Raw genomic sequence first — 23,956 nt, 5'->3', positions numbered from 1 at the left:
TTCTCCTTAGACTCCAATATGGTCTTTCTTGCATAGGGGTGTGCATTTCTAACAACCGTGTAACTCAGGATTTCTCAGCTCAGGCACCATTGATACTTGAAGTCAGATAATTCTTTGCTGTGGGAGGTTGTCCTGCACCAGAGGATGTTTGCAGCATCCCTGGCCTCCACCCACTAGATGCCCACAGCACGCCCTCCCACCCCACCCAGTGGGACAATGAAAATTGTCTGTAGACATTGCCAAATGTCTTCTGGGTGGTAAAGTTGCCCTTGTTGAGAACCACTGATGTAAATTAAGGTAGAAAAAAATTTTTCTGGCGTTATTTACATCAGAATTTGCTTAACTCATCTTTAATGGGTACCCAGATTTCACTGAGGCATTCAGAAATAGAAAAACATACAATGGTCTGTTTGACCTGTCCTAGGGATGATTATATATGGTTCCCTCTGCATTTATATGTTCTAATGGCCTAGAAAAATAAGAATCCAGTTCTCTGCCATGGATTATTAAGGATATTCTGTGCCGAGCCAGATTTCACATGCATTTCCGTTCCATCCATCCCAGCATTCACAGTTTCCACAGCTACAGATTCCATTCCCTGCAATAAAGTACACAGGGGAGTCATTATCATGATCGAAAGTCACCAAGTTAAAATATGTTATTCTAAACCACAGCAGTTCATAATCAAGACCATTTCATTCATCCTCTGCAGATTTTCTTATTCTGTTCTGTAGCCACCTTATCATTATCTTGTTTAGCAGCGATGCGAAATGTGATTTTTCACATAATTAATGGCATCTGCTTGATGCTACCATCTGTGTATCATCTAATAGTGACCATCCTGTGTCACTCCAGGTGGCTTCCATGTCATAATTTTGTTTTCCTGTAGAGAGCAAGTTATGTCTGACTTATGAATAAATGCTAAAAACCATAAAGTCTCCTGACACAGAATGAGGTAAGCTGAGGAATCAGCCAGAAGAGGAGCCTTGTGCCACAGGGACGAACAGACAGTGAATGTCTAGCTTAATGACATACACAAGCATTCATCTTTTACCTTCAACTAGAAACAAGGAGAACAAACATAACGTGTCTCCCTTTCCCCTGTAACTTGTTCAAGCAGATGTATTTTATAACCAATTATCAGGATTCAATAACTTGGGAGAGCAGTAGCTATGACACTGCTAAGTCTCCCTCATCCCCGCAACACACACACCCCACTCCTTGCAGCCAACCGATACATCAACCGTCTTTGAGTTAGTGGTACCTGGGTCCTGTTTAAAATAATACTCCATTCCCTACACCAGGCTCAAAGTAAAATGGTTGTCAAGACGATTATTTTCTCTTTTCAACATATAACTGCATACGTGTGAGTTGAGGGCGTGGTTACTTTTGTCTGCCAATGCCTACTCCCCTTCTGCGGCGGTGACTTCCTGTGAATAGTGGGTCTTGATTACACGGACGCTCTCCTGCCCAGCTGTCTATGGCAGTACGCGGTGGGTATCATCTGTCTTTATTGCCAGCTGTGACATAGAACAGTTAGGGTAGGTTGATACTGCACCTGTGCAAATGAGACCATCATGTTTGTCGCAGTCCCTGTCATCACAGTCGCAGAATTCTCCCGAAATATACCATTCTTCGGCAGAACAAATGCACTTCCCACAGTGACAAGAACCTGAAATCACAAAGGGCACTACTTGCTGTCACCACTTAACTAAAGGTTTCCGTCTAGAACAGAATATCATCAGTGCAGCGACAACAGACTTCTAATAACCTATCCTCCAAAGGGAAAAGTTTATTGAATACCCGGTCGCTCAGAGGGGAGCCTGACTTACTGTAATTCGTAAAGGTTATCCAGGAAAGGCTTCATTATGGATCTAGACAGTTGCAATTAGCCTTGAGCAAATGTTCCATGGCCCAGCCTGGTTGAAATGTCAGTGAGAGCAGAATGTGGTTGATTATTATAGATGGCCTTCCAAAAAAGGTATTCAGAAATAGATGGTTTTATTTTCTGAACTGAATCATGCTTTAAAGGTGCTTGTTTTTTAAAGGAATTGAATAGCAAGTTCTAATAAGAGGGGATGCATTTATTAATAAAAGAAATACTAAATTATTGTGCTTACAATTCTGGATTTTTGTTTACATGCTTTTCTTAAAATACGGACACGCCTGTATATTGGGTAGCTCTTTTATTTATTTATTTATTTTTTGTGATACGCGGGCCTCTCACTGTTGTGGCCTCTCCCATTGCAGAGCACAGGCTCCGGATGCGCAGGCTCAGCAGCCATGGCTCACGGGCCCAGCCGCTCCGCGGCACGTGGGATCTTCCCGGACCGGGGCACGAACCCATGTCCCCTGCATCGGCAGGCGGACTCTCAACCACTGCACCACCAGGGAAGCCTTTGGGTAGCTCTTTAAAGTGCTAAAAATACACACATAATAACTCATGTATATTCAACTTATCAGATTTCATTCTCAGGATTTCCTGCCATAATCAAGGATAGCTCTAATCTCCCCAAAATGTTCATCTTTTATGAGGCTCTAGGTCCAACCACCTTTTCCATTACTTTACACATCCCCTCTTTTTAATTATTTAATTAATGTCACTAATTAAAAAATTCCTCTAGTTATTAAAAACATTTTGGTTTGCTGAGAAATAATTTTATTAATTATTTAAATGTTTAAAAGAAGAGAAAATATATGGATTAAATGGTGTCACAAAGGGAAGAAAGCTCTCACAGTCTAAATGTCTTCATCTGATGGCCTATAAAACCCCACATGGCAAAATTACAACCACAGTAAAGACACCTTTAAAATTTAAAGGAAAACACATAAAAAGGACTTTCCCTTCCTTCTATTTCCTTGGATGGGTTAGTCTTTCCAAACATGCTTTCCTTCTACTAAAAGATGCTTATCACTAAATTGTTCTGGTCAAAATCACCTTAAGAGATTGTGAAGTAGAAAAAAGTACTTTGACCTATTTAACAAAATTCCAGACTCGGTAAGTTCAAAATATAGTCAGAGAGGGGCAGGAATCAATCATTAGTGCCTCTAGGAAGCACAGTGCTTAAAAAATGAGTTAACAAACTGAGTGAGTAAAGTGGCTAGAGAAGAGGATTTCCTCATACCATGGAGTCAGGAAAGGATCTGTATAAACGTATCTCGAGCAAAGCACTATGTGGTGTTTCATATCATGGAAATGACTATCTGCATTTTAGTGGCAAAAATCCCCAATGGTCAAGTTAAACCTTCCACATTCCTTGTCATGTGGAAAGTAAGGGAGTACTAGTTATGTGCTCAGAGCTGGGTTCACCTTTGTTAAGTCCTTGCTTAAGCACAGCATGATTTCATTTAGTCTTGACTTGCTTTCCTGAGGGTCTTGGTTGATTTGCATTTTCTTGAGTAAAATCTAGACAACTTTCAGTTCTGATGAGTGACTGACAGCCTGATGGTTGCTTAGGAACCAGTGAGCGAGGCCTTCCGGCTCAGTCTGTGAGGAAGGCTGGCTCCCTCTCGGTCTCATTCAGGTACAGTGTTACCTTATTTTAGAAATTTATCCTAGTTTTAAAGATTTCTTTCAAATTTCTAGGCATGGAAGTGTTCACCGTTCAACTGCTCATTTAGTAAATGGTTAGCAACATATCTGCAAAAAAAAAACCCAAAAAACAAAAAAACAACTTGGGACATTTCATTGACTTTTCATTGAAATTTCCTCAGAAAGCACCATATTTCGTGCTTTATTTCCATGAGTAATTACTGGAAGAACTGGATTGTTTTCAGTTGTTTCTAAAATAGTATTGCCTTTGCATTCCAAAATTATTTCTACAAAGCAGCAGCAGTAAATGACTTCATTCGTCCATGATAGTCACATCTTATGCCTGGGATATTTTTTTTTGTATTTTGTCACAATTCATGAAAAGATCTCACATTTCATTTTTAAACTTAACCTCTGGCCTTGGAACTATTTTAATTACTGCTCTTGCTTCTGGAATGCTTAGCTTCAGTCTATAGCAAAGTATTTTCCTAAAACTGGTAAGCTCAGCTAAAGTTAATATGGTATCATGGAGAGACCATTTGACAAATAAATTCCAGTTCCAAAAGTCTACTAGTCACTGAAATACTTAAAGTGAAAAATGGGGACTGATTTTTGTATGTGCTATGAAAAAGTAGCTTTTCTCAGTCAGCGTTTTCCCAGCTGTGTTGTTCTTTACTGTTTGTGTCTCTCAGAGGTAGGAAGTTCTTCTGCTTGTGAAACTAGGAATAGCATGTAATACTAACACATTGTGATCATTATTAGGACCTCTTATAGCAGTGCCTTGGTTGTAAAGTGCTCTGTTTTCATCAGTAACTGGGGGTCAAACTGCCCATCTCTAGAAAGGGAAAAACTTAGGCAAAGGATCCTGTCAGTCAGGCACAGGCCACATGCCTGCCAAGAGGGGAGCAGTTGTTCAGCTCAGCTGGCCGGGCTCCACTCACACCCAGGAGACCCAGTCCAGCTATAGGGAGAAGCTGGCTCATCTTGGCAGGATCTCTAGGGTAGTAAGTTCACGACCACAATATCACTGACCCATTTATTGTCTTTCTTAGTATAAGGACCCTAAAGAGTGCTCTGATCTCCCTTCTGTGCTTCTCACTGGCTTCCATTCCTCGGGAATCAGCCACATTTTCTCATTTGTCTTCAGAGCATCCTTAGGACACAAGAAGGGGAAAGAAATGAAATTCTTCTGCCTTCAAAGATGAGAAGATGAAAGTACATCAGTTAACCTAAGATTCCTATCTGATTCAATCTACTCTTGTACCTACCTACCTGTGATGCCTCTCCCAGGGGAAAAAAAACAAAAACAAAAAAAACTTTCATATAGTTTCAAAAAATGAGTCATGTGTCCTACAGATCTGCCCCGACAGCCATATCGGGTGAGGCAACTAGAGCATGGAGTGAAGACTGGTTTTTGAACCATGACTTTCACCCTTTCTCTTTTCCAGAGATGGAGAACGGGTCGGGCAGAGGGGAGGGATAGGTGGTGGAGGTACCGTGGACTTAATCTGGACGATGCATTACTCGAGTATCAACGTAAGAGTGTAAGGGGTCATTGAGCGACATGCAGTTAATCACTGTTCACACAACAGCATCTTTAAGGATATCAGAGTGGATCACCTAGATCTGGGTTGAAGTTATCAGGGTAAGAAGGTTATTGTGTATTCTTGGATCCAAATAAATAAATCCCCAAACAAACAAACAGCCTATAAATTATATCACATATTCCGCAAAGGTAGCTAAGTTTAGGGGAGACCTGGCTCCGAGATCATCTCTGGTTATTCCCGCAAACAACTGAGTATAAGGGCGAGGCACCTTTGTTAGCTGCCCCATTAACAGAGTCGGACTTTCTTTTTCGTCCATCAAGCCTGACAAAATGCTGCAACCCGACATCCCAGCAGGCAGATTTCACTATTGTACTAACTCTTCCATCTGTTATGAGGGTCACGACAATGTGTATCTTGTTTTAAATTTTTCTATGGAGTGATTTATTGTCTTGGCTATAAATTTGTAAAGAAATAAAATGCTATTTCTTCATCGTCTCCTGAGGTGACAGCTTTATTCACAGCTCCTGGGGAGCACACATTTCAGCCTTGTTTTTTTCTGCTGGAAACACTCAGCTGGGTCTAGGCTGCTAAGTGCTGTGCCCTGGGGATCTCAGGCCCACTACTCACACCTGCCCCGTGATCGGAGAAAGAAAAAGACTCGATTCCCTTTGTGAAAATCGGGGTGAGGGGTTTTCATTTACAAATTTGAGGACAAAGTACATGGCATTCTGGCAAGTCCATGAGATGTATCCAGAAATACATGGCCCCAGTTTAAATAACTCAGAAGGGATTTCCTTCTCTGCCACCATGTTGAAGACCCTTAGTCTATGGCCCCAGTTTACATAACTTGGAAGGGATTTCATAGTCCAGCATGGATTCTTCCAGAATAGGAAGAAAAGAAAGGAGCCCACAGCCAGCTGCTGCCAACACTAGGCATGCCAGTATCATCACTAACAGCAATCTCAAAACGTACAGCCTCGAGGCAGGTTTTACATTTCCTTCTGAGTTTAAAACTCTCTACCCGTTGAAGGATAAAAAATAGTTTAGACAAATATGCTGTCAACTCTTCATTGATACATGGATATATTTCCCACCACCCAAAGCAAACAATTTGAAAAGGCATTAACTAGAGAGATTTTCTTGTTCTGTTTTGTTTCATTTTGAGGAAATGCCTTTGGGCCAATATTTAGTCAACCTATTTTATTCTTTTTTTTTTTTTTTTTTTTTACATTTTCTACATTTATGAGGCTAAAAAATGAGTCACTCTCCTATGAATGTAATGACTTTAATAAGAATGTTTATTTCTTGAAAAGGGACAACTCCTCCTTCGGAATTAAATTCAGTTTGGGCAATGACAGAGTGCTATTCACTAGTCCAGTGAGCATGGTTTTGTGTTTTCTTCCAGTACCCGCAACTGGACATAACTTAGCCAAGACCTGCTTAGGGACACTGTTAATGATGTGATAGTGTGTCTAGTAAACAGACACACACACAATTACTGGTTTTTAAAATAAATATAAAGAAGCACACAAATTTTTAATATGAATGGGTTTCTTCATTCAGTAGAGTTTATACGAAAAGCTAATACCCTTATTCTAAGGATAATGCCATTATGGAAAACCAACTAAAAGTACCTAAACTTTGTGATATTGTGTTTGGACCTATGCTCAAAAAAATCCAATTCAGACAAATTAGTCATTCTCAGTACTCTTTTATACCCTCCATTCTGATCTGATAGCATTTTTTTCTTCTTTCCTGTTTCATCCTTGAAGGTTAATTCCATCCCTACCTCCTTCCCTGTTTTCTTTATTAATCTCTTCCTCCTCAGTTCCTTCCCTTTGTCTTCCTTTTAACCTCTCTTTCCTCCTTTTTGTTTCTCCCAACAGAGCCTGAACCCAAAACAAAGTGTTTCCAGGAGCTGAGGCCCCCCTGAGAACCAAACTAGTACGAGATTTGTTCGGGACTTGGAATTAGATTGAATTTAACGGGAGAACAAACTGGGTACACAGTGATTGCTTTAAACTCGTTTGAGAGCCACCTGACTGCTGTAACTGCATTAGGTTGAGGGCATGGCCTCCTTGCCTGAACAATGAAAACACGAGCCTCAAATACAGGGTTCCTGGAAACGAAGAACATTGTTTTCTATTGAAATGATCATGCTTGTATCAATTTTCAGCCTTCCTCCCCGCACCCTATGTGGTCACATCATCCATCAGATTTTATCTTTGCAATTGTGTCAAGAAGCCCCCTTCAACCTGACAGCACCAGCCTTGAAAGAGAGGTGAAGCAACAGCCACTGTTTAGGGGCACATCTCCAGGGCACATCCTGTTTCTGAGGGCTCCTCCATTGGTATTAAGAGATTCCCTTTCTTCCCTGTGTCTTCTTCAGAAAGATATTTACCTGCTAATCCTGCCCCAGGGTAGGTGTTTCAAGGTAAGTGCAACTTCAGCTAGAGCCTTGCCCTGTCTGAAAGGGGCGGGGGGCAGGGGGCGCAGGGGGGCATCATCTGTTCTGCAAGGAGGCTAGTGAGCTGAAGAAGAGAGCTGGGAAGCTCCAGGACATCTAGTTCCCTGCAGGGCAGCTCCCGAAAATTTAGTGAGAATCCGTGCACTTCCAGAATCTTCCTAGGTGTTTTCCTAGTCACTAGCAAAGAGGAATGTGACAGCCTCCTAGATGGGCCCATAGGCACTGTGAGAGCAGGATTTTAAAGTCTCTTGGAGAATTTATACAGAAGCATCAACATCAAGATAGCTAAAATTCAATCTGTTAATTAGTATTCTTTCTCTGCTCAGGAAAAAAACCCTGTTCTGCCCTTTTGGGGCTGGGGAAGGGGCACTGGTGGGGTGGCTTTTCTTCTAGAATCTGTTTCTGCAGTAAATGTTTGATTGAGTTAGTGGCTCCTGTTCAATCAACTTGAAGATTATAACCACTTTGAAGGTTTAATTTTTTTTTATATTAGATTACACATGTGTGATTGGAAAATTGGTGATTTTCAGACCAAAGAAAATTATACCAGAACTTTGGGACCCGTGTACTTTTTTTTTTTTCTTTTTGCGGTACGCAGGCCTCTCACTGTTGCGGCCTCTCCCGTTGCAGAGCACAGGCTCCGGACGCGCAGGCTCAGCGGCCACGGCTCACGGGCCCAGCCACTCCGCGGCATGTGGGATCTTCCCGGACCAGGGCTCGAACCCGTGTCCCCTGCATCGGCAGGCGGACTCTCAACCACTGTGCCACCAGGGAAGCCCAGACCCGAGTACTTTTTCCTTCCCTTTTTATGAAATGAAATATGTAGTCTCCTTTTATAGCCTCACTTCCCTAACCCTCCCCTCCTCCACACACATCTACATATTTAGCCTCTGAAATTCCCAAAGCCTATTTGTTGGCAGTTTAGACGCTTGTGATCACTTCTCTGCGGTTCCTGACTGCGCCATTTCGCAGGTGAACCCAACAATTATCCTTTTGCCTTTCTGGCCCATTCAGTGCCCAGTCTATCTTGCTGGTTTTCTTCTTTATACAATCATCAATTCTTTTTATTCAGCAGTGACGCTGAACATAGCAAGTGCCCAGGGATCTTTTCACATGAAACCTGTCTCATGCATTTCATTTTCTCAGGCCCTGAACTTCATTTGGCAACTTTTTTTAATTTTAAAAATTATTTTATTATCTCTGGCATTTTCATTTATAGTGGCATTTATTTAGATCCACACACGCAGAGGAGGTGTGTGCATGTGAGCTGTAGTCCCTAGAGCTTTAGATAAACCCATTTTTCCATCACGAATTCATTTACAACTAAAGAAAGCAGCACACAGGAATATTTGAGACTCTCCTTTTGATAATAATTTCCATTATCGTTTGAATGGGAGAAATTCCAAGCTTAAAGCCTGGTCCAGGCAGAGGACAGAGGGGTCTGCGTTCAGCAGAGTGCAGTCTGCAGAAGCTGGTTGTACGTGCTGCCGTATAAACCACGTGTCAGAACAGGGATTCTGTCCAAAGCTGCAGCGGACACTCACCCTTCCCCGAGCACAGTACGCCATCTGCCGATTCGCACAGACTCCTGCTCTGTTCCTCCGTCAGGTTACATTTCCGCGGATGCTGGCAGAGCTTCCCGAACCATCCTCGCCCACAAATGCAGCGACCGCAGGAACACGTGCCGTGGCCTGCGAGGCAACCACAGGGTGGGGTGAGAGGAGCAGATGGGCAAAGAGCCAGCTGAGTCACAGTCTTTAGGAAAGAAATATGTAAACCAAAGTATCTCATTTCCTATCAAGCCAACACACTTTCTCCTTACGCACAGTTTGGCGTGTGAGTGTTTAAAAGAACTTCGCAACAGAGTTCTAGCTGAACACAATCCTCGTCTTGAATGTCGCATCAGAGATGGATTCAAGAGAGAAAAGAAAGCCTGAATCAATTTAAAGTGGATTGTGACCATCCTTTCTTGATACACAATACTTCCCCATTTGCATTTTTATCAGGATGGAGTCTTCAGGCTTTTCCTCACTGTGCACGCCCTGACACCCAGACCAATCTGCAAGGCTAGTCACGTCACCACTGCCTGCCCCATTTATTGATTACTCTCCTATCACTTACAAATAAAAACCAAAGGTTCACCTCCAGACAAATGGCATCTGGTATCATATTACTCTCTCCCTGTGCTCCTCTGCTCGCTAATAAGAACAGATATAAGTGTAAGTAATGGTGTCTCCCTATCGCTGTATAGAAGTTAAAAACAGCACGAGGCTTAGACTCATATCTTTTCCTCCCTTTTGTTTCTGTCATTGGCTCCTGGTTTGGGGATGTTTATCTTTGGTGTGTACGCAACGTTATATCTGTGACACTTATACACTGGCATATACATCTGACTAGTCTCTGGCCACCAACACTCCATTCAATTGCATCCTCTTCCATGTTAATTTCTCTTTCTTCCCATCAACGCTCTATTCTTTTTCAATATATGCATTACCTTACAGCCAGATCTCTCCAAAGAGAACAAACAAAACAGCTATTTGTTTGGCAAAATTTTACTAATTACTATGAACAGAGCATTTTTCTAGGCACCAGGGGATGCAGAATCAAATATGATGGACATGGTTGTCCCTGCCTTACTTGCAGGGACATATCAAATCGTCATTCAGACTGCTCAACCCCACTGCATCTTTTGAGACCATTCTGCCTTGACAATTTGCTCTGGCAGGATCTTCAATAGTAAATTTCTTCCATCTGCCTCTTCCTACACTCATTTCTGCAAAAGGAGGGATTGGTGGCCAATATTTAATTGTTTGCAATTCATTGTTAAGATTAAAAACCCTAAGTACTCATGACCCAAGTGATACTTCTCTGTAACACGTGACCATCTGAAAGTGAATGGAAAGCAAATGGGAGGCAAACTTAAAAGACACCGGGATTAACAGACCTATTTCTGCCAGCCTCTTCTCGTCCATATGCTGATTTACTGAACTGCATCTCACCACAGCCCTTTGAGTCAAGCATTATCACCATTTTACAGTCAGGAAACTAAGGCTCAGAGAGATTAAGTAATTTTTCCTCAAATCACACAACTCAACCATACAGGATCAGAACCTGACTCCAGTTTTCTCTAATTTCAATGTCCCCTCGTTTTCCACGTCACACTGACTGTATATTTCATTTTGGAAAATAAACAATGACTATCAATCTGAGACACGTAGCAGCCTTTTCTTAATTCCTGTCTTTTTAAACTGCTGCATGGTATGAAGGTATACATTTGACGTTCGTGGGCACTTTCTTAAGAAGTCTCTCCTATATTGGTTTTCATGACATTGGACTTTCCTGACCCTTTCAACCTTCCTCCTTCGTCTACTTATTCCTCTACTTTTTGTCTCACCCGATTAATGTAGGAATCCCCTGATTGTCTATCCTTAATCATCTTCTCTTATCTCTCTACCATCTCTCTCTCGAAAAATTCATCAAATCATAGGATTTCAGATAAGCACAATGATTACAGGGCTCTATCTCCAGCCCCTCAATCTCTCTGAAATTCCTCTCCCGTGATTCCATACTTCGCATTCTACTAGCATCAGAAATTGATACATCGAGACCTGCATGTATAATTTTCTTTCCAAAAGCTACTCTTCTGTATCACCCATCTCTTTTAACAGCCCAACTCTCCTTCTAGCCAACCAGTTCAAAATGATTCAGATCATACTTGACTCTCTCTCACTTCCCTCATCCAAAGAGCTGCCAGATCGTGTTGAAACAACCTCAAAATTTCCACTCCTATCACCATCAGAAACCTTTGAGAAACCTTCTATCACGTCTTTCTCCAATATTCTCACTCTCAGCTTCCCATAACATGACTCTACTCACATCACAGCCTTGAGATCTAGGACTGTGTGACTCCCTAATGCTTATGGGATGAAGTTCACCTACTTTAACCTTCCTTATGTCTTAGGTTCCTGAAGTAGATTCCCAGCTGCTTCTCCAGCCTTACTTCTTCTCCCCTTCATACACTTCCTGACCCACTCATCTTTCCCGACATAGTTCCGGTGTTTTCCAGACTTCATGACTTTGGTGAGACAGGAATCCATGCCTTCTACTCTACACAACCAGATCCTGCTTAATTTTCAAAACTCAGGGAAAGTGACTACACCTCTGGAAGATTTTTAATATCCCCAAGTGGAATTCATCTTCCCCTCCTCTGAATTTCTATACTATCTTATTTTTCACCTCTTGTGTAACATTTTTGTCTTCTACCTCGTAATATGCAGTTATGTATCAGATAGACCCATTACTTGACTGAATTCTCTGATGGTAGGAATCACGTCTGATCCATCACTATAGTCTTCAGAGTGCCAAGCACTGCCTTAGACATAGTAGATCCTCAAAAAACACTTGTAGAGTAAGGTTACTTTTCAACAAAATCCCCTTCTTATTTTTTCCCACAAATCCCAACTGATAACCATAAACTGAATACAGGACATGTTTACAGGTCATCTGGCTAATAAACTGTCCTTCAAAGTCAATGGACTGTTCTTAGATGGCTCTGTTTTATTTCTATGGCCTTAGAGTGGAATGAAGTTAGCAAATCTGTGTAAGAGTTACATACTCGATGAATCGTTATGAAACTGATTCTATCTTGACTTCTCCAATAAAGCAAAAGTCCACTTAAAGTGAAGCCTACTTAAGAAGTTCAAAACAAGTTATCCAAGTTATCCACCTTTGGAGGCAGATAATGTGTGATACAAAAGGAAGAAGGAGGAGGAGGAGGAAGAGAAAGAGAGCTTTTTAGCATCAATACCAGCCAGCTATGGGCTTTTCAAATGTTTATGCTTCTTACGAGCCCTGGGTTAGTAAGAATTACCATCATTTGACATAACTGGAATAATCTAATCTCTATGGCGGAGAAAGACATTCTGCCTTTGATTTAGGATCTCATTAAGAATGACTAAATGATGCCTCACCACAAGTAATTTAATGTAACATTTATATGCAAGGAAATAGGAGATTGTTTTTCACTTATTAGCTCATTTATCACATCCTTCCAGAGAGTTAAGTTGGCATCTAGCCCAGACAATGGTCAAAATGCACTGGTATTTAAATGTTTTGCTTTGCTATTTACATGACTTCTCTTTACTTAAAAAATGTTTTTTTAAAGCTTTCAATAATATCTTCTTTATAAACTCTAATAATTTAGTCATCCACTCAAGAACTTTTTATTATGTACTAGGCATTTTACTAGCTCTACTCTCATGGGCTTATAGGCTACCAGGGGAGAAAACAAATAACAACGAGGAAACAAATACACTTGAGCTATGGAAGAATTAAGGAGGGTGTTGGTAGATTCAGCAGAGAGAACATTATTAACTGGAGTGGCCAGCTCTCTGACACCCAGCGGCTGAGAAAGAGCCAGATAGCTAACGTTCTGGAAAAGCTAATGAAGATCCTCGGAATAAGAAAGAGCTTCACATGTTATAGGCAGTGAAAAAAAGGCCAATGTATTTGAAGAGTAATGAGTAAGAAAAAATGAAAAAATAATAAAGTTGGAGAAATATTTAGGAATGAGAACATAGAAAATTACTTTTTCTTGGTAAGGCGTCTACATTTTATTCCAGGAGGAAGGGGAAATCATAGAAAGGTGTTATGCGAGAGAGGGATGTGTTATAATTTATGGTTTGCAAATTCATTTTGGCAACTGGGTGGGAGAAATTAAGGTGTGTTGGGAGGAAGTGAGGATGGGGCAAGTGAGAGAGTATTGCAGAGTCCAAGTGAAAGGTGATGCAGGCTTCAAGCAGGGTGGTGGCAGTGCCAATGGGGAGAAGTGGCTGGAGATCTACCTTGATGGGGGTACCCATGGAACTTGCTGCTGGATTGTAGGTGGCAGGTGAGAGAAAGAAAGGACTAGTTTTCTGACTCAAGAAATCCTGTGAATAACGATGCTATCTAATAGATATGGAAGCTGCGGAGGGAGAGGTTGAGGGCAGAAAATCAGTTCTATTTTGAACCTTGTGTCTCTGAGATACTCTTAAGACAACCAAGGAGAGGCCAAGTAAGCAGCTGACACAAACCTGGCGTTTGAGGACATGTTGGAGCTAGGTCTGTATGTGTTGGAGTTTCCAAAAGGAGATGGCATTTAAAGCTTTAGAAGTGAATGAGCCCACCTAGGGAGAGAGAAGTCTTGAGAAACTCCAATATTTAGGGTAGGGTAGAGGGGAGAAGCCAGACAAGTAGCGTCCTCCAGTCAAGAAGAAGAAAGATGAGATGACTGTGTTGTCTTGTAAGATGACAAGGAGCGTATTCCATAAAGGAGGCCTATTGAGTAGAATGGTCCTGAAAATTGGAGTTAAAAAAAAAAAAGACCATAAAGGTCAGAAGAGTAGTTTCAGTCAACTTTTGCCAGACCAACCCTACTAAGTTGTCTCTTAGGCCTATGAGTGGAACATCCAGGGGTAGCAGAACTGGGAGAATCATCTATATACACCATTCAGTGAGAACAACATCTCTGCTCGGTGGTAGAATCCACAGTGAGGTGATAGATCATTCAAGAATGAACCTGTAGAGAGAACCAGCCTAAATGAATCATTTGAAGTCCACTAAATCTGCCTCCATGTAATTTCCCAACTCTTCATACAGGCAAGCAATTTTCCATTCAATTTTCATTTCCATTGCCATTCATCCTCTCCCTGATACTTACCTCCTGGCATCTGGCACTCCCCCCGAGCAACAGAAATTTTTCTTCCTATTCTCTTCCCTTCCCCCACACCAAAATATTCACCAAGAATGCTCTGGATAGGTGTTGTCCAATGTAGTAATCACTAGTCAATGTGACCATTTAAATTTATTAACATTCAGTAAAATTTAAAATTCAGTTTCTCAGTTGCACTAGTCACATTTCAAGTGTTCAACAGCCATATGTGGTCAGTGGCTACTGTATCGAATAAGGCAGATGTGGAACATTCCTATCATCTTTGAAAATTCTATTGAACAGTGATGCTCTAGACAATGACATTTCCAATGAATCCTGGGCTCTGAGACACACTTCCTCAATACACTGCAGTGACGGTTCTCAATTAGGAAACTGACACATGAAGGTATCTAATTGCATCAGATACTACATATTGCCCGCCCAATACTCTTTTCCCCTTGTTAATACTAGGGGAAGCCTCATTATTTTTCAGAGAGGTGATAATAGTTCATCTGGAAAATATTTGATTACTCAGGCTCCTTTTGACCTAGAGGTGCCCCTAGGACTTAGCTCTAATAAGTGAGATATAAGAGAAAATCTCTTGGGTGAGGTTTCCAAGAAAGCTATTGTCTTCCAAAGAAAATGGGACAGACTCAGCTAGCATGTTATCCTTTGCCCTTTGCCCTATTTTCCCTTTCTTCTCTCCTGGAGGATGAGCACAATGGGAGATTTTCAAGGAGCGTGACAACAAAAGTCATACTCGAAGGGCAGAGAGGAAATGAAGAGAGAGGGTGTGTGGGACTCTGACGGCTCTCAGGTAGTTACCTCACCATCCATCCATCCCTGAAGTGACAATCTGCAGGCTTGTAGCTGAACACAGTCCTAACTGGTTGTGTGGTGAGGCCATTCAGGATGGCTGCACCCCTGCTCTCTGTACATCCCCTGCTCGACCAGTCCCTCCTTCACTCACTTGACCATCCAATCCTCTTAATTATAGGCTTAATAAACATACTGTATATGTACTTGCCCCTTGCCCCAGCCACTGGTTTCCCTGGTAACTGATGAGCCAACCTGACATCAGTTCCGCCCATAAATGGTAACCTCCTCCTCCCTGGAGTAGCAAAAATTGCTGCCATGTCCTGATGTCTGCCATAAATGGTGCGGTGTCACTCCAGGACCTTTTGCTGCAGACTTGTAAGATCCCCTGCCCGATAAACGACTGATGTCTCTTTGTTCAGTCTCCAGGTTGGGCAACTACAAAGCTTATAGGCCTGCAGGGTGCATCCCAACACCGGTACACTTACAAACTCAGGAAAGAGGTTTGTGATTTTAAGATGTAATTTGGAGATAATCACACTGCTACCCACATTGTCCAGCTAAGAAAGGCGTGGCCTGAGTGAGTGGTCTGAACCTTCCTCAATGTGAGAATTCCAGCAATGCCTGGGAAGGGGGTGGTGGTCACTGCACTCATACTCTCAGGCTGCCTGATCTTCTTCAAATTGCAGCTACAAACCAAAGAACTCCCTGAAGAAATGAAATGTGAACTGATTGTATAATTAATAGGTGGCTCTTCATTATCCCTTCTTGTTTCTTAAACTGTACTCATAGTCTCATTTCAGAAGCAGAGAGGACAAAGCAGAGAAAAGCAATAACCAGTCCACTCCTTAGTCTCATCCTGGGTATGTGGAGTACAGGAGGGAGATCTCTGGTTTAGCTTATATTAGTTCAAAACAATTAAACACATGTGAGCCAACATGTAGATATATTTTCCTTATGAAATCTTAAAATCAAGTACCCTAAAAATGAATACATCTTAGGGACTACCTCTCTGGATGAAGTGTGTTTTTCTTTCAGTAGTGACATCTGATTTTAAAAATCCATGCATTTGTAGGTCACATAAAATTTTTATTGTTAATAGGGATGTTTTGAGAAGCTCCACCTGTGGTCTATGATCATTGAACATGACTTACCAGTAAGTAAGTGAGGCATGGTCTTACTTCCTATTGACTTTCTCTTTGCCAGTCACTGTCATGACCCTCATTTTCAGGCTGTAATTTTGGTGTAATCAAAACTGAACTGCTTAAAATTATGTAATTGCTTACATTCACCTTCAGGTACAGCTGCTAATTTATCCCAGCCTCCCAGAATTGGTTTAATCGGTTTCAGCGTTTATTGTTGGGAAGGTGGATAAAAATCATTGGCTCTTAGGTCTCATGAGCCTGCTGATTCGGTAGGTTTACAGTTATTTTTGGTTTTACTTATTCCTTGTTTGCTAAAGTGCTCAGGGAGTCCCTGCTTTGGAGCCAGGGACCCGCATTTTGATCTCTGGCCACACAGTAGAAACGTGCTTCTTGTCCGTCCCTCCAGGTGAAAGGTCACAGACACTATGGCTCGGTGTCTGGCAGTGAACTGAGAAAATTACGCATATTAGTGATGTCAATTTTGTTCTCGGAAGCTACACCAGAGGGATGATATTAATGTGTTTCACACTCCTAGTAGTGAGATTCGTTCCCCACTGGCTGCCACATGATGGGGAGACCAAATGCTTTGAACAAAGTAGCTGCCATCCTTCCTCAAGGCACAGAACTGCTGATTCATATGATGCCAACTTCCTTCCAAAACATTCTGTAGCTGGTGAATCAAGAAATCTAAAACAGATGTAATTTTTTGTCCTGTTTTGGAGATGGACACTTCAATGAACTCCGTATCGCACAGATGCTGAGGCTTCTGTGGCTTAGAAGTCTTATGCCCCATAGGAGCCCAAAATCTCTTCTAACTATTCCTTAAGCATAGCTTCCAGAAAACCTGCAAGGGACATGCCTGGTGGCAGAGTCACAGCACTCATGGAAGCCAAAAACCATGGCATTCCCATAAGACATTCATAGCTCATTCACAATCCCTCCCAATCTAGTTGAAATTTATCGATCATAGGTCACATTACCATGAGCAATGTTGCCTGGTAACATTGGCATCTACCATCTTCTGTTTCCAGGGAGCTGGAGTGGGGAGGTTAACAGAGGGTCAGAGTCTCTTGCAGCAAGGTAAAGGGTTTTGTTAGCCTGTTGTCCATATTATTTCTAATACTGTCTCCAATACATCCAAGTTTTTCCATCTTTACCGTCCTCCATCTAGCTAAACCACCTTCATCTCTCACCACTCATCTCCTAAATCCACGTTCACCCACCAACCCCACAAATACACACTCCTCCCAGCAATCCAAACTTCACCTGGCAGCCAGAGGTACTTTTTATTTTTTTTTATTTTTTATTTTTTAACATCTTTATTGGGGTATAATTGCTTTACAATGGTGTGTTAGTTCCTGCTTTATAACAAAGTGAATCAGTCATACATAAACATATGTTCCCATATGTCTTCCCTGTTGCGTCTCCCTCCCTCCCACCCTCCCTATCCCACCCCTCCAGGCTGTCACAAAGCACCGAGCCAATATCCCTGTGCCATGCGGCTGCTTCCCACTAGCTATCTACCTTACTACATTTGTTAGTGTGTATATGCCCATGACTCTCTCTCGCCCTGTCACAGCTCACCCTTCCCCCTCCCCATAACCTCAAGTCCGTTCTCTAGGAGGTCTGCGTCTTTATTCCTGCTTTACCCCTAGGTTCTTCATGACAGTTTTTTTCTTAAATTCCATATACATGTGTTAGCATACGGTATTTGTCTTTTTCTTTCTGACTTACTTCACTCTGTATGACAGACTCTAGGTCTATCCACCTCATTACAAATAGCTCAATTTCATTTCTTTTTATGGCTGAGTAATATTCCATTGTATATATGTGCCACATCTTCTTTATCCATTCATCCGATGACGGGCACTTAGGTTGTTTCCATCTCCGGGCTATTGTAAATAGAGCTGCAATGAACATTTTGGTACATGACTCTTTTTGAATTTTGGTTTTCTCAGGGTATATGCCCAGTAGTGGGATTGCTGGGTCATATGGTAGTTCTATTTGTAGTTTTTTAAGGAACCTCCATACTGTTCTCCATAGTGGCTGAACCAATTCACATTCCCACCAGCAGTGCAAGAGTGTTCCCTTTTCTCCACACCCTCTCCAGCATTTATTGTTTCTAGATTTTTTGATGATGGCCATTCTGACTGGTGTGAGATGATATCTCATTGTAGTTTTGATTTGCATTTCTCTAATGATTAATGATGTTGAGCATTCTTTCATGTGTTTGTTGGCAGTCTGTATATCTTCTTTGGAGAAATGTCTATTTAGGTCTTCTGCCCATTTTTGGATTGGGTTGTTTGTTTTCTTGTTATTGAGCTGCATGAGCTGCTTGTAAATTTTGGAGATTAATCCTTTGTCGGTTGCTTCATTTGCAAATATTTTCTCCCATTCTGAGGGTTGTCTTTTGGTCCTGTTTATGGTTTCCTTTGCTGTGCAAAAGCTTTGAAGTTTCATTAGGTCCCATTTGTTTATTTTTGTTTTTATTTCCATTACTCTAGGAGGTGGGTCAGAAAGGATCTTGCTGTGATTTATGTCATAGAGTGTTCTGCCTATGTTTTCCTCTAAGAGTTTGATAGTTTCCAGAGGTACTTTTTAAACAGAGTGATAACGCTATTGTCTTGTGTAAACTCCTTGTATGGCTTCTGATCATCGCTTGAGTAAAGCCCCAAATCATTAACACGGTTTACAAAATCTGTCATACCCTGCTCCCCTTTGCATTCTCATCTCCTATCACACAGGGTTTCTCTCCAGTTCTCAAAAACCCCTTGAACATGTCACCCTCCCTTCCCGCATATGCCTCGGCACACTGTTCTGTGACTCCTGGGTCACACCCATCTCTCCCCACCTGGCTACGTTCTATGCATTCAATTACCAAGTATGGTGGTCATGATGCTTAGCTGACTAATACATGTCAAGCACATGTCATGCATCATATAGTTTTTACCAGATGTGAAGGCATTAGCGAAGCCTTCCGTAGCCTCCAGTCTATGTCAAAGCCCCTATCATGTATGTTTCCATTGAACTAGTGCTGCTTCTTTCAGACCGTCCACCTCATTACCCTTCCTTTCTCAATGTTACCCTTCAAGCATAATCATCAACTCCAATAGATTCACCACTGAATCTCCAGGGCTGGCAAACAGTTTTTGAGCTGTCTGAGCTGGAGCTCAACAAATATTTCTTGAATTAAAGAAAAAAATAAACGATGACCTCAGTTTCAACCATGCAGAATGTGGAGGAATTTCCGCACTGGAAATATTTAATTCGAATTTGAAGAGTATGAAGCCAGGAGGGAATGATGCTAAGAAATCATCTTGGCAGACACTGACCTCAAGATAGAAGAGGAAGAAAGAAGCGGAGATTACTCGAGGACAGTAAACAGTGAGCAGAAAAGACATGCAAAGGCCATTTCCAGGGAAGTGCTAAGATTTACTGGTAAGCTCTGAGAGATGAGTAAGAAAAAAAGATCCAGTGGTTATGAGAGAAGTGAGAGAAGAAACAGGGGGAAGGTGTTTCTGAGGCCCAGGAGACCATGTCAAGGGGGATTCTGAGTAGAGTAACCACAGCTCTACGCTGAAAAGCGGTCACGTAGAATGAGATCTGAACGGCACCCCGGATTTGGGCAACTAAGAATTACGAAAAACCCCAGGGAGTCAGTTATACAGAATGGTGGGAGACAGAGCAAGTTTCCATGGGTTGAAGATTGAACCAAGAGGAATGCAGACATACAGGTCAGAGGTAAAGGCATCAAGGAGATCAAAAATATTTAAGGACATGCTTGTGTTTGAGGGGCAGTGCTGGCCTTTACACGGAGTAAGTATGCAATGCGTATTTGCTGATTTAATTATTACATGATAGGATATTATTAAATAAGAAGAGATGTTCTTATGATAATGGATATTTTTAGATAGACTGAGAAATACAGAAACTTTGGCGATGCATGCTCTTATTCAAGCCCTAACGGCCAGTGTCTTCTTACCTGTGCTCCTCCCTGCTTGCAAACCCATGAGAAGCTTCTCCATGGAAGGTGCCTGCTGAGTAAGAGCCACTAAAAATACTTCTGAGATGCATATGGCCACTTTGTGATTTGGTGGCTCAGTGGCAAGTGTGAGGATAGAAACTGCACCATGCAAAAACAACAGACAGGAGAATTCACCTATGCCGTCCAAAACTGAAGACAAGACAGTCACAGTTCTGAATAAACTGTGGTTACAAAAGGAATAACCAAGCAAACGTGGAGCTCTGTTCTGTGTCGCATAGAGTTTATTGGAATCCACAGCATAAAATTCCACCTGAGAGGTTATGTCTATCATTCTCTCTATAGGTATATAACACTAATGATAATAATATCTAATGTATATAACATATGACACATGTGCTAAGTACTTTATACACATTAACTCACTTAATCTCACAATAACCCTACAAGAGACATATATTATAATCATCTTTTATAGGTGAGAAATGGGGGTTATGTAAATTGCCTCAGGTCATATGGGGAGTAAGAGGCAGAACCAAGGTTGGAACCAAGAAAGCCTCATGTCTGTAGTCTTAACTACTGTACTATATTGCCATTTACATTTCTAAATAGTTAAGTACATTTACATAAATGTTTGTGAAAGGAACCTGTGATCCCCTTATCAGCGGGTTTACTATGTCATATACTTTAACACTGAAATTATTTACGTTCAAACTTGTTAATTAATGGCATGTTTCTTGTAATTTCTGTCCAGAGAGCAGCTGAGACATAAATGAAATTCAAGGCTATAATAGCCAAGGCTCAAATAATTCCTTCCATAAAGCAGTGCTCAGAAAATAGAGAAATTAAAAATCACAGTACCTTGAGTACTGGAGGCCAAGTGCAAAACTCACGTGGGAGGTGATGTTTCCAGTGAGAACATGAATTACAGTTGATCTTCACTATTCGAAGATTTCATATTTGATAACTTGCCTACTTGCTAAAATTTATTTGTATACCTGAAATCAACACTCGAGAAGCTTTCCAGGTCATTTGAGAACACGGGCCGAATGGTGAAAAAATTGAGTTGCCTGAGGTTCACATTCCCAGCAAAGATCAAAGAAGGTCACACTCTGCCTTCTTTGTTCAGCTCTTACACTGTAAACAAGTGTCCTTTTCCCAATATACTTGGTGCTGTACATTTTGCATTTTTGTGCTTTTTGTTGGTGATTTCAATGTTTTTAGATGGCTCCCAAGTACAGTGCTGAAGTGCTATCCAGTGTCCCTAAGTGCAAAAAAGGCTGCGATGTGCCTTACGGAGAAAATCCGTGAGCCAAATAATCTTCATTCAGGCGTGAGTTATAGGGCTGTTGGCCGAGTTCAATGTTAATAAATCAACTACATATGACACAATATGTCTTTACATAGACACATACATAAAACAAGGTTATGTATTGATTGGTTGATAAAAATGCCGCAAACAGAGGCAGGAACCTAGCTAGGCCCGTATTTCCCTCAGGAGCAGTGAGTCAGTATTTGCCAAATCCCTGTTCAAGACAACTTTATAGACCGCAGCCACCATGAAGACCAAGACTAGACTTATCTTGCTGAGGGACACTAACAGAGCATCAGTGTGGACTGTACACTATGGGCAGCTTTTCTAGCTACATGTCACTTCAGATACACATGAGCTGACCACTGATGGGGACATCTCTCTCCCTCTCCTTCCTGGAACTATCCCCCTCCAAGCAATAGGACTGACCGTCAGAGTAAAGAGTCACAAAAAAAAGTACACACTGAAATGTGTACAGATGTGTGCATAGGCCCTAGTGCAGAACCTGTGGCAGAATTTAAGGCTCCAGGCTGTCAACTGGGCTGCAGAGCTCAGATGAAGCAGGAGAAGGTAAGTGAAGCCAATCGACAACCTTTTAAATTATTGGTATTGGACTTCCCTGGTGGCGCAGTGGTAAGAATCTACCTGCCAATGCAGGGGACGTGGGTTCAAGCCCTGGTCCGGGAAGATTCCACATGCCGCAGAGCAGCTAAACCCGTGTGCCGCAACTACTGAGCCCACGCTCTAGAGCCTGCGAGCCACAACTACTGAGCCCGCGTGCCACAACTACTGAAGCCCACGTGCCTAGAGCTGAGGCTCTGCAACAAAGAGAAGCCACCGCAATGAGAAGCCCATGCACCGCATCGAAGAGTAGCCCCCGCTCGCCCCAACTAGGAAAAGCCCGCATGCAGAAACGAAGACCGAATGCAGCCAAAAAAAAAAAGAAAGAAATTACTGGTATTATCTTAACCCTAAATCTCTCAAGGACATTATCTGAACGTCAAGGTGAAATTTAAGAATAACAACACAAAATATTTTCAAGAAAAATTTCCAAGGTGTGTTTCCTTTACCTACTTGAAAAATGTTCCAAGATCTTTCAGTCGGTAAAATGTCTTTAATACAATCTAAAATACAAAATTAAAATGCATAGGTGATTTCCTAGAGCTGGTTGCTAAAATTTAAGAAGAAACACCAAGAGAATCCATCCAATTATAGAGATCAAAGATGCTTTGCTTATCTGATTACTATTGTACTAATATTTGTTGGCTGCTAGCTGACACAGGAGAAGCAGCAAAGTTTTTCCCAACTTTGAAAACACGTTTGTGCTCTGATAATAATGTTCCAATATCATCTATATTTGGGAAGATCAACCATCTAAGAATTAATCTCTAAATGTGTAAGCAAGGATCTCCCAAATCGTACCCAAGGCTCTACCAGGAGGATAAGATATATTAGCCTGTCTCCGGCTACTGCCTAGGCTACTGTGCCACATCCTGTATCCAATCAAAGAGAGGATGGATTCTCGGTAGGAAAATCTAGCCAGTGGTAAAGAATAAGAATCTGCACTATCCAGAGAGGATAGACCACCCGGCGTGAGAACTGCAGTCCTTCCGCATGTGTATTCTGCAGGGATCCCCCGGCAACGTCATCCTTTCTGTTATGATGACTTTCACTTGGCACCCCCTGGGTTCTCTGCCCCGAGGTTTTCTCCAGCCGCAGAAGCCTGCTCTGATCCTGTACCTGTGAGGCATACTGGATGTGGCCTGGCAGTTAACGTCTCCTAGAAGCATTCCTCAACCAATGACTGATGATATAAGAATTGCGTGTTTTACTCGGGCTCCTAGAGTTCCATCCTCTGTGCTGGGATGAAGCTCCAGTTGACCACAGCAGTAACTGGGTTGACAGCACAGTCTTAATCGGCTGCCCCCTCCTCCATGCCACACTTTCCCACTCTCCTACCAGAAACTCCTTCCCCTTTCCAAGGACTTGCATCCAAATCCTTATCTCAGATTCTTACTTCTCATAGAGTTTCTCTACAAAAAAAAAATTCTAGTCTCTGGGGCAATTATATTTCTGATTGTATATCAAGTAATTGGTGTTCTTGTTTGTACATTGGTCTTTTACTAGTTTGGCTAATGGGAGTCATGGCCCTCTGGGACACAGAGGACTCTGGGTAGATGGACAAATCCAGAGTGTAGACACGCAGAGTCAAGAATCAGTCTAAAAAATTATCCCTTTGTGAGATGCTTTCTCACTTACCTAGTAAACATTTGATCTCGTCTAACAAGCAGATATATAGATTTGCTTTCATCTTTGGTTTCCTCCCCAAAGATAGAGAGAAAGAGAGATTCGCTGGGGGAAGGGGGGACTGGTCATTTAATGGGTATGTAGACATGACCGGTTTGTAAAATGTCAAGTACTTAACAACAACAATAAAAAGGACTATAATCTGTTTAGATATGTC

General features: G+C 41.8%; 1 protein-coding gene across 2 annotated transcripts in view; it reads right to left on the bottom strand.

Moving 5' to 3' along the window:
* Positions 1-506: 506 nt before the first annotated feature.
* The window catches only part of ITGBL1 (integrin subunit beta like 1), a gene marked incomplete at both ends in the record, with an annotated part of 215,289 nt that continues 191,839 nt past the window's right edge, over positions 507-23,956 (bottom strand). For both annotated transcript variants that reach the window (XM_082859496.1, XM_082859497.1), the window contains 3 exons: positions 507-598; positions 1,559-1,672; positions 9,091-9,237. In XM_082859496.1, the coding sequence (XP_082715622.1) occupies positions 507-598; positions 1,559-1,672; positions 9,091-9,237 (353 nt within the window). The remainder of the gene's footprint in view (positions 599-1,558; positions 1,673-9,090; positions 9,238-23,956) is intronic.

Source organism: Leucopleurus acutus, assembly GCF_964270905.1.
Source record: "Leucopleurus acutus genome assembly, chromosome: 18".
In the NCBI taxonomy this organism is placed as follows: Eukaryota; Metazoa; Chordata; class Mammalia; order Artiodactyla; family Delphinidae; genus Leucopleurus; species Leucopleurus acutus.
The sequence above is the reverse complement of the archived record's forward strand: the minus strand, read 5'-3'. Positions and strand labels throughout refer to the sequence as shown.